We start from the raw sequence: 12,300 nt of genomic DNA, 5'->3' as shown, positions 1-12,300 counted from the left end.
TTGCAACGTTTTTTGTCACTTTTGGGTGAAATCAATGAGTTCATGCAGTCCAGAGGTGAGGACACCGTGCTGCTGGAGGACACTGAGTGGATACTTGACCTTGCATTTTTAACGGACATTACTGGAAAACTGAACAGTTTGAACTGTGAGCTGCAAGGCAAAGGTAAAACTGTCGCCGATATGATAAGTGCTTTAAATGCATTTAAAGCTAAGATGAACCTGTTCTCTGTACATTTACAGAGAAAAAAAGTGCTGCACTTTCCCTCTGTGCAGATGGTGCTGAAAGACAATGCTTCTGCATCTGAGGCTTTTGACAAAGTTGCAGAAAAGTACTCTCAGGTCATAAACAGAGTTGGGCAAGAGTTTGAGAACAGGTTTTGTGACCTGGATCAGCTTGAGCCATGTGTGTCGTTCATTTGTAATCCTTTCATGAACGTGGACATATCATGCATTGCTGAGCAGTTAAGTGCAACATTCAGCCTGGATGCTGAACAGGTGGAGATGGAAATTGTAACACTGCAAAATGACCTCCACCTCAAAACCCACCAGGCTGCACCAAACTTTTGGTGCCTTGTTGACACAGAAAAGTACAGTGGTGTATGCGCAGCAGCTATGAAGGTTGCAAGCCTGTTTGGTTCAACTTATCTTTGTGAGTCAGCCTTTTCTGACATGAACTTCATCAAGAACAAACACAGAACACGCCTCACTGATGCACATCTGCAAGACTCACTCAGAGTTGCAGTGTCAAGTTACACACCAGAGTACAACACACTAGTTAACAGCATGCAATGCCAGGCTTCCCACTAACTGACAAAGAAACAGATAACAGATTTGGTATCAGTTCAAAGTGTGACATGATTTATTTAAAAATTGGAGAGTTGACCTTTGTATTTTACATGAGTTATTATTTGTACAAACATGGTGCAAAGTAATTCATGATTTGTTAAAAATTTCAATGGCTAGCTAGTTAAAATGGGATATTGTGATTTCACAAGACTGTTTAAGAAGTGATCATTTGAAAATGTTCAATTTGAAAAATGTGCACTTAGAGAAAATATAAAAATAAAGTGTTGCATATTGATATTTATCTGTTTCTATATATATTTATTGTGAGAAATCATTAAGATGATCAGTGTTTCCACAAAGATAAATATCATTAATTATTAATAATAACATAGAGTTAAAGGTAAATTGAGCAAATTGGCTATTTCTGGCAATTTATTTAAGTGTGTATCAAACTGGTAGCCCTTCGCATTAACCAGTACCCAAGAAGTAGCCCTTGGGTTCAAAAAGGTTGGTGACCCCTGATATAGGGGTTCCTGCAACCACGGAGGGGATTGTCGGGACAGAGATGACTGTTTGGGAACGCAAAGCGTCCCATTTATTAACAATAAATCTTTCAATCATTCAATCAAACTTTCACATCTTTGACATGGCGAAAAGCATTCGTGCAGAGTACAAATAATACAACGGTGCAAAGTAATACAAAGTGCTCGCCTGTACGTTATCAAAATAACCAGCCTACCGGTATATGAAAAGTCAGTCTTTAATCATTGTGTCATCGTCTTCCTCCTGCGTACTAAAACCACCGAAATCCTCTTCGTCGGTATCGGAGAAGAACAGGCCGCAAATAAGCCGCACCCTTGCATAAGCCGCAGGGACCAGAACGAGGGGAAAAAGTAGCGGCTTATAGTCCGGAAATTACGGTAATTAGTGCAGCAGCTCTTTTAGACAAGAGAATAAAAGATAATATGATTAAAAATGTAAAATACAACAACACTAAATACAAGGTTAAAAGGTCAAGTTTTGGTCTATTTGACAGCTGCTAATGTCGACTACCGCTTATGTTGACATGAGTCAGCCAGTCCACTTCAACGGGTTCCACTGTTCTAGCTTCTCCATGTTCTCAACCATGTGTTTTATTTGTTTGGCTGGCTCGCAAATCTCCCAGCAGTCTCGAATGCAACACGAAAAAGCCACGTCAGCCATTTTGTGTTGTGGGTCCCCCGCAGGAGGCGTTGGAGGCGTGTCAGACCCGCATCTCCAAGATGGAGCTGCAGCTGCAGCAGCAGCAGCAGCAGGTGGTGCAGCTGGAAGGTCTGGAGAACGCCACGGCGCGGACGCTTCTGGGCAAACTGATCAACGTGCTCCTGGCCGTCATGGCCGTCCTCCTGGTGTTTGTATCCACGGTGGCCAACTGCGTGGTGCCCCTGATGAAGACGCGCAGCCGCACGCTTTCCACGCTGCTGCTCGTCGTCCTCACGGCCTTCCTGTGGAGGCACTGGCACGCCTTCTCCGAGTATCTGCATCGCTTCCTGCTGCACCCCAGGTGACCTGACGATGGCGCCATTCTTAATTCCAACCAAGGAGGCTGTGACGCCACATGTCCACGGCAATCGATTCATCACCCAAGAGGGACAAGATGGCCGCTCCTTTGGTATCTTTGGTGCAATCGTGGCTTTGAGAGAACTGCACACTTGATTTCTCTCTCCTGAGTGAATTTGTTTACACGTTTGCGTCGCCCTCCTTTGCATTTGTATCGCTTTTAATTCCAACGTGTATTTATTTGTTTTTAACGCTCACCTGCTGATCACTTATAATTATTTATCGCCATTTTTTCCCCCCCTAATGTCAGCTTTTATGACCAACTCATCCTCAATTAAGACTCCATCCATGGCTCTGGATCAAATATTATTATAAAGGGTTTCCTCCCGGAGGCTGGATGAATGTGTGCTTCCCACTCTCAAACCAACTGGAACGTTCCACTGCTGAGGAAGATGACCTTTGAACTCAACTAACATACTTGAAGAGCAGTTTCAGTGCTCAAAGACTCAGTGCTTCCGTACTGTTAGTGACAATGAAATAGTCATTAATCTTTTTTTTTTTAAGACAAATAAATTCCCTGTTTTAAAAGGTGTCTTTGTAGATCTTGTCTGATTTATCCACCCAGATATGAAAAAATGTTTCTGGTGTGTCGCAAACAAGCATAGAATCAACACAACATTGTGCATGCAATCAGTCAGGGTATCCGCGGGGTCTTAAAAAGTCTTACATCCAATCATTTGAATTTAAGGCCTTGAAATGTCTAAAATTCTCCTAAATCTCAAAAAATCTATTGACATTACTTTTATTTAAAACATGCATAAACTTCAGTCTTGCTTTGAAATTTTTTGATTTTTGAGGACAATATAACATACTGAAACTACACAGTAGAACTAACTTTGCTGCCTGGTCATAATTTATGGAACACCAGCTAGTGTGCTGTGTGCGCAGCTGTGTGTTGACAGCTTAGTAGCGGAGAAAACTTAACGAAAGCCCACAGCGAAGCCATATTACTCACATAAGATGGGTAAGTAAAAGTTCAAGGATTTGTGTCTCCTGAACGATCAATTTAATGCATGGTTGAAGCCGGTGGATGGAAACGTATAAAGTGTTTAGTACCCAGATGTGCAGCCATCGAGGAGGAAAGTGTTTGTAAACAATGTAATGATTATGTAAAAGTCAAAAATCTGGGAAAAGTCTGTGTCAAAAGCTGCTGAAACACCACAAATACTTGCACAACTTTACAAAGATAAACGTAACAAAGGAGTGTTATGTGGGTAAAGGGGTGCTAAATTCCGAAGGCGATCAATATGAGATGTTTACTAGTGAAATCATACTGTTACAAACAAGTTGATTTCTCTGTGCTAGTAGTGTACTCAGTAGTAAAACTATATAAAAAAAAAAAAAACATGATTCTCTTATATTATTTCTATTATTTGTTCCAACAATGTCAGGTCAGCTTCTCATGCCTCATCTTTTCTCCAAGTTTATACAGCAACTGACATTGAAAGTGTTTACACTCATCTTATTGTCTGGTGAGGAAAGCAATGGAGATTTGAGAATGTCATCTTGTCATGTCTGAATAAAAACTAATCCTTGTGTATTAGCAATATGTTTTCCAAATAGTCACAAAAAACAGGTAACTATGTATTCATACATATCAGATACAAAATGAGCTGAGCACATTATCCACATTTTTCACATCCAAATTCTGTTTGAGACTTGTAAGCAATAATCGCCTTCTTTCTTTTTAGACAATCGCTCTGTCTGCACTCACTGTTTTTCACAACTTTGTGCAGACACAGTAGTACTGTAGATGTTTTTATCTGTTTGCTCAATTCTGACAGCCACAAAAAAACATTGCCAAAGTTAACCATTTAGCTTTAGCAGAGATGCTAACGGTCCCTTTCACAGACAAAATATTGTTGTGCTTTCCTCTACCATTGCTGACATTCTGGTTGATGTTGTGACATGAGAACACTGGATATGAAGCACACTGCACCTTTTGCAAGAAAACGCTTCTATGGCAAATCTAAAAATTGGCTGTGACGATGTTTGCTAATATTTTTTTCAATTCATTTACACTAGAGAAGCTCCTGGTGTATTTAGTTAGTTTAACCATTTTGTTTTCCAATGTGAAAGAGCAATTCATATACAAACCCCGTTTCCATATGAGTTGGGAAATTGTGTTAGATATAAATATAAACGGAATACAATGATTTGCAAATCCTTTTCAACCCATATTCAATTGAATGCACTACAAAGACAACATATTTGATGTTCAAACTCATAAACTTTATTTTTTCTTTGCAAATAATAATTAACTTAGAATTTCATGGCTGCAACACGTGCCAAAGTAGTTGGGAAAGGGCATGTTCACCACTGTGTTACATGGCCTTTCCTTTTAACAACACTCAGTAAACGTTTGGGAACTGAGGAGACACATTTTTTAAGCTTCTCAGGTGGAATTCTTTCCCATTCTTGCTTGATGTACAGCTTAAGTTGTTCAACAGTCCGGGGGTCTCCGTTGTGGTATTTTAGGCTTCATAATGCGCCACACATTTTCTTTTTTCTTTTTTTTTTTTTCTTTTTTTATAATGTCCTGCCCAGCTTCTCGGGCAAATCATATAGCAGATGTAGATGCCCATATCGGCTGTTCAGATTTACTTTACAAAAGAGAAGTGTAGGATACTTCTCTTGTTGCCTTACTTGTATTTTGACTTTATTAAATGTATTTATATTATCATTTGGTGCAGCCGGGCCGGAGCAGGAGGGGATAGAAAGAGAGAAAAAGGAAGACAGAGGGGGGAATTGTGGGGACAAGAGGGGGATTAGACAGAGAGACAAAAACAACAACAGCAAACACAACAACAACAACAACAACAGAGCAACATCAGCAAATACGACATGTACAAATATGATGGTAAAAGTAATAGCAAATAAGCAGTTAGCGAAAAAAAATTTTAAAAAAAATACAGAAATGACAATGAGCATTATTACACTAAAAATGGAGCAATATGAATACCAATAGAAATAGTGCTATTGATAATAAACAATACCAGTACTTTACCTTTATTATCAACAATACAATTGTTCAAATGCAACAATACATATACGTAATGATAACTTGAGATACGAAAGAATGCAGAAAAATGGAGGGGAAGAAAGAGAAGCAACCTTAACCTTGTAGATTGTTATAGTAACAATAGGTTAAGCTTTGTCAGTGTGCCATGTGTTATACCCAGTTTACCCTAGGGCAACAACGTTAATATATGTTTGATGAAACGTGAGTATGTGCATGAGTGTATGTGTGCATATGTACTTGTATATGTACAGTATGTGTATGTGTGCTTGGACAGTGAATGTATATGTACAGTATGTGTATATGTGTGTACAGCGAATGTATATGTACAGTATGTGTATACAGTATGTGTGTTTGAACAGTGAATTTATATGTACAGTATGTGTAAATGTGTGTTTGTACAGTGAATGTATATGTACAGTATATGTATGTGTGTGTTTGTACAGTGAATGTATATGTGTAGTATGTGTATGTGTGTGTTTGTACAGTGAATGTATATGTACAGTATGTGTATATGTGTGTACAGCGAATGTATATGTACAGTATGTGTATACAGTATGTGTGTTTGAACAGTGAATTTATATGTACAGTATGTGTAAATGTGTGTTTGTACAGTGAATGTATATGTGTAGTATATGTATGTGTGTGTTTGTACAGTGAATGTATGTGTAGTATGTGTGTGTTTGTACAGTGAGTGTATATGTACAGTATGTGTATATGTATGTTTTTACAGTGAATGTATATGTACAGTATGTGTATACAGTATGTTTGTATAATGAATGTGCGTGTGGATGTACGAACTTTGAGTGTGTAAATATGTACTGTATTTATTTGTATATGTATGTGGGAGCGTAGGTACCTATGTATGTCTGTATGTATGTGTGTGAGTATATGTGAATTTGCATGTACAATACATTTGACTCCCAGTGTGTGCGGGAGCCAGAGTACGGCCCCAGCCTCCCCGAGAACCCATCTCACAAACAGTAGGTGTGGTGCCCAGGGAACCAGGGGCCACCGCCCCCACGCAGCCAAGACGGACAGCGACAGGAACCCCAGAGCCTGGCCCACCGTTCCGCCCACAAGGGCCAGCAGCAGGCCGCAGACAGACGCACCCGGCAGAGGACAAGGCACGAGAAAAACAGGGGGAAGCCAGACCCCAAGCCAGCGAGAGACCACACCCCACACGGACAGAAAGGCGGGACGCCCCGCCCGAGGGGCCCGGAGACCCCCCGCAACCGGACGGGAAGACCGCCCCCGCCCCACCGGCAACAGGGCCCCCACGAGCCCCCCCCCCACCCCCGGAGAGCGCGGCGAGGCCAGCCCACGGCCACCCCACCCAAGCCGGCCGCCACAGGACCACCCATCACGGGGGCCACAGGAACCACCCACCCCCACCCTCCAACGATGGAGATGGAACAACCAGCAACCGCCCCGCCGAGTCCCCCCCCCCGAGGTAGGGGAATAAATAAATAAAATAAATAAATACATAATAATAATAATAATAATATTAATAAAATATATTTTTTTAAAAAAGGGGGGGAAAAATAAATAAATAAATAATTAAATCTATTTATAAAAATAAATAAATAAATAAATAAATAAATAAAGAATTAAAAGAAGATCACAGACATGCTGACACACAAGGTCGCTACCCCAACAACTGGCTGACTCGCAGCACCTCGGAATACCCTGCAGCACCAAGCCACCACAGTAGACGCAGGGACCAGACCCAGCAGGCCCCAACCAAGACGGCCACCCGGAAGGGATGGACGGCGGGACCCAGGAGCTCCAGACACGCAGTCCGGATGCAGTAGCCTGAGGCGCCGACCCCCACCCGACAGGCAGGCCCAGAACGTACCCCCAGAAATATACATACATATATATATACATACACATAAACATACACATGTACACATACACACACATACACATGCATACACATACACATATATATACATACATACATACATACATACATACATACATACATACATACATACATACACACACACACATACACAGTTTGTCAGCCCCGACAACCACCACGCGCGCGCGCTGCCACCAGTCACAACATCAGCCACCCCCCTGCACCAGACCCAGCAGCCACGGGCGCCCACACCACAAACAAACGGCAGCAGAAACAGCAGCCACAACACCCACAGACAGCCAGCACCACCCAATCAAATCAAAGCGATCAAAAAATAAACCGCGACCGGCAACCACACGCCAACAGGATCACAGATACCAGCCAGCGCCAGCCCGCCAGCAAGCCCAAACGCCAACACGCAAACAAGAGACACCAACACCCCCCCCCCGCCAAAAGACCCCACCACCCCAACCCAAACCCGCACAAACACACCACCGCCCAAACAACCGAGACACAGTATCCAGACCAGACACGGGCGCCGCGCCGCCACCACATCAGGTCGCCAACAGAGACCCCACAGCGCAAGGTCGGGCCACACGGGCACGGACCCCACCCAACAGGAAGCGAGACCCGCGCGACGCCACACACAAATAAAAAATAAAATAAAATAAATAAATATATATATATACATATATACATACACATACATACACATACACATACATACATACATACATACACACATACACACATATATATATATATATATATATATACATACACATATATACACATTAAAAAAAAAAAATAATAATAATAATAATAAATTAATAAAAGCCTGGCAGGCCACCAGAACGCAGTCCCCGGAATCCGCGCCGGCCGACGAGGCAATGAGGGGTGTGCCAAACCCCAACCCCCCCACATGCATGTGTACAAGGCCCCCAGAGTGTCTACTGTGTAGTTAAAATTAGGAGGTCAGCCATTACAGCCGACCTCCAGTCCCTATTGATGCGTGTACTGTAGCGTGAGTGAGATATGTATGCTTGTGGGAACTAATAATGCGATTAAAATTGGGGGACATCAAGGTCTTGGTGGGTCCCAACCAAGCCGAGCCCTCCAAATCCTAAGTGTCTAATATGCAGCTAAGATTGAGGGATGGCCGAGCAGGGGACAAGACAGGAGGACCGGAGCCCCATAGGAGGCATCCTCAACCCCCCGCCATGCCTCCCCGCAGGACAATCCCCCAAAGTCCTGTATTTGTGTGACTGTGTGTGCTATAAGTAGGAGGAGTAGAGGGCCCGGACATCCCCCCCCAGTCCATGCGGCCGACAACCAGGAACTACGGCCAGGAAGCCGCTCCCCCAACGGCCCGTGACCCACACCAGACCACTTTAGCGTGACGTCACGCGAGCCCACCCCCCGCCAAACAAAGCCAGCCCCCGCCCGCCCCAACCCAACCCCGCAGAGCCCATACCAGCAACCAAACGCAGAAAAACTGCACAGCCCCATGCCCAATGCAAACACCGCATCCCGGCCATCCACACAGCAACGCACCCATACGAGTTCCGGCCAGGGGATGGTGCCCCCCAACTGGGGAAGAAGTCAATGCACCCCGTCCGCACGCCAGCCCCCAAACCAGCCGTCAAGCCAACGCCAGCCAGCCCCCACAACCCCACAAGCGCACAGATACCAGCCACAGTCCCCCAACCACTCCAACCCAACACAGCGACGCCAACCGCCGGCAGTACCACAGCAACCATCACCACCACCGCCCGTCCGCAGTACAAACACCCGCGGCCGCCGAAACCTGAAACAAAAAAAAGCGACCTACCCCGTAAACCACAACAACGCACACCCCCAGCTACCACAGAGGCCGCCAACCCACCTACCCCAACTCATCCACATACAGGCCAATCGATCCACCGGACATCCACACCCATACACACACCTGCACATACATACACACATACACATATACATACATATATGTATATACACATACATACACATACACACATGCATGCATATACACATACACACACACAAACACATATATACACCTACATACATATACATATGCACACATATACACACACATACATACACCAAAACAAAAACAAAAACAAAAAATATAAAAAATAAAAATGAAAATAAAAATAATAAATAAAATAAAATAAACCCTTTAAATAAAATAAAATAAAAATAAACATGAGGCCTGGTTGCCAACAGTGTCCAGCGCCACCAAACCCCGCAGCCATACCCGCACGTCCAGGCCCCCCCGCCCACCACCCACCAGGCACCCCATCCGGCAAAAAGCCATAAGGGCCCAGCCCCGCACCCACAGCCGGCATGCCATGGCATCTCTGCAGGCCTGGTGCCGCGATCAGCAATGCACACCGGGGCAGCGACACACACACATGTACCTACATACATACACACAGATTCCACCATACATACATACAAATGTACACACACACACACACACACACACACACACACACACACACACACACACACACACACACACACGCACCTATATATACATGTATATAATTTAACAGAATAAATAAAATTTATTAAATAGATAATTAAAAAATATATATATATATAAGTATATATATAAATAAAATTAATAAATAAATAAGGGCGGAGTAAAACACAGGAGGGAGACCCCCGCAGGGCAGTCGGGCAGCACCGCCGGGGCCCCAACAAGGGAGGAAAGCAGCCCCCCCAACCCGGCACCAGGCAGGCACGCACAGCCGCAGCGTAGGGCGACCCCGGGCAGACCCCGCCCCGCGCCCCAGGGGAAGGAGGAAGCCCACGGACACCCGAAGCCAGAGGGGCACGAGCCGACCCCCGCCCGACAGCGGCAAGGCCCCGGCCCCACGGGCGCAACCCCCCGCCCGACCACCCACGAGAGGGGCAGCCCCCCACCCAACCCAAGGCGGCCACCCCCAACAGCTCCACCCGCACCCCAACCCCCGCCCAGGCACCCCCATCCACCCCCAGCCCCCAGACCACCCACGGATCGGCCCGCCAGGCCGGCACCAGGGAACACACCCCAGGCCCACCCGACCCCGCGGCACACGGCCCCCCCGGCACCCACGACCCCCCCACCCAGCGTAGGGCGACCCCGGGCAGACCCCGCCCCGCGCCCCAGGGGAAGGAGGAAGCCCACGGACACCCGAAGCCAGAGGGGCACGAGCCGACCCCCGCCCGACAGCGGCAAGGCCCCGGCCCCACGGGCGCAACCCCCCGCCCGACCACCCACGAGAGGGGCAGCCCCCCACCCAACCCAAGGCGGCCACCCCCAACAGCTCCACCCGCACCCCAACCCCCGCCCAGGCACCCCCATCCACCCCCAGCCCCCAGACCACCCACGGATCGGCCCGCCAGGCCGGCACCAGGGAACACACCCCAGGCCCACCCGACCCCGCGGCACACGGCCCCCCCGGCACCCACGACCCCCCACCCACGGAGCAAGACCCCCGGGACAGAGCCCCAGCCCCGGCCCCCATGGGAATCAGGTCAGGAAATCAATTAGCGGTGCCCAAAGAGATCTGAATTCTGTCAGTTGTTGTTTTGATTCAGCAGACATTCTTTCCATAACTACATAATCTAATAAAATGTTTTTGTAAAGGTTTATACATAAATTATTTTTTGATTTCCAATTCATGAGAATAGTTTTCTTGGCGATGCCTATTGCATTTATAAGGAGGTATGTTTTGTTTATATCAAAGTCAGTTGCGGAGAGATCACCCAACAGGCAGAGTGCGGGGGAGATGGGAATAGGAATCTCTAACGCTAATGATAGGTTCTCGCACACTCCAAGCCAAAAGTTACTCACGGGAGCACAGGACCACATTGAGTGTAAGTAGTTATCTACCTTATTATCTGAGCAGTGTACACAAATGTTAGAGTCGGCTAAACCCATTTTATACATTCTTAGACCGGTGTAATGTATTCTGTAAAGTATTTTGAGCTGAATCAGTCGTAAATTTGGATTCTTAATCAAACGAGAAGTATTGAGGCATATTTGTTTCCAGAATTCTGGGTCAAGGCTTGTGGATACGTCTGAGTGCCATTTGGAAGTTGGGATACTTATTGTGTTATCTATTTTTGATAAGAGAGCATATCATTTGGATAAAGCTTTGGGGGCAGATGTTTTGAAGAATTTAACGGTCGTAGGATTACTTTCCCATGTTGTTTTGTTGAATCTTGCGCTAATTACAGATTTGATTTGTATATATTCTAGGAATTTATTAGGATTGATTGCATATTGTGTTATTAAACTTTTAAAAGAGATAAAACTGTTTGCATTGATGATATCCCCAAGACATCTGACTCCTTTATCATACCATGTTGGAAAGTTCAATGGCTTCTTGTTTAAAAGAAAATCAGTATTATTCCAAATAGGCGTAAATTGACAGGGAGTGAGCGGGGATCCAGTTATTTTCAAAAACTCCCACCAAGCTGTTAAGGTAGTGCGTATATTAATACTTTTGAAGCAGTTGTGTTTTCGGAGAATTTGGCTAATAAAGGGCAAGTTAGAAATTGGGATCTCCTGGCTAAGTGATTGTTCAATCTCTAACCATAAACTATCTAATAAAGTGGGATTGGTCCATTTTAGTATATATTGTAGTTTATTTGCAAGGAAGTAATATGAAAAGTTTGGGAGTTCTAGACCCCCGTATTCTTTTGGTTTTTGTAAAGTTTTAAGGCTGATTCGTGCTGGTTTACTCTTCCAAAGAAACTGATTGATGTGTGAGTCTAGTGATTTAAACCAGATTTGAGAAGGTTTGGTTGGAATCATTGAAAAGAGATAATTAACCCTAGGCAAGACCATCATTTTCACGGTAGAAACCCTTCCCATAAGTGAGATTGGCAGTGCTTTCCAACGCGCCAGATCATCCTCAATCAATTTTAAGATTGGGGAGTAATTCAAGCGATTCAGATCTGACAATGTGGAGGAAATATTGATTCCCAGGTATTTAATGTTCCCTTTATGCAGTGGAATCGATGAGGTGCT

The 12,300-nt window shown here is 45.0% G+C and overlaps 1 protein-coding gene across 2 annotated transcripts in view; it reads left to right on the top strand.

The window, feature by feature from the left end:
* tmcc1b (transmembrane and coiled-coil domain family 1b) overlaps positions 1 to 12,300 on the top strand; it is a 72,531-nt gene that overhangs the window by 43,824 nt on the left and 16,407 nt on the right. Inside the window, exon 8 of one of the 2 annotated variants that reach the window (XM_062052787.1) lies at positions 2,013 to 2,676. The exons of the other annotated variant lie outside the window; for it this stretch is intronic. Coding sequence (XP_061908771.1) covers positions 2,013 to 2,333 — 321 coding nt within the window. The 3' untranslated portion in view covers positions 2,334 to 2,676. Of the gene's footprint in view, positions 1 to 2,012; positions 2,677 to 12,300 lie in introns of those variants that run through there. 2 annotated transcript variants of the gene reach the window in all.

The sequence above is a fragment of the Entelurus aequoreus genome, linkage group LG01 (assembly GCF_033978785.1).
Source record: "Entelurus aequoreus isolate RoL-2023_Sb linkage group LG01, RoL_Eaeq_v1.1, whole genome shotgun sequence".
NCBI classification, from domain to species: domain Eukaryota; kingdom Metazoa; phylum Chordata; class Actinopteri; order Syngnathiformes; family Syngnathidae; genus Entelurus; species Entelurus aequoreus.
Note: the sequence above shows the minus strand (reverse complement) of the source record. Positions and strands in the feature narration are given on the sequence as shown.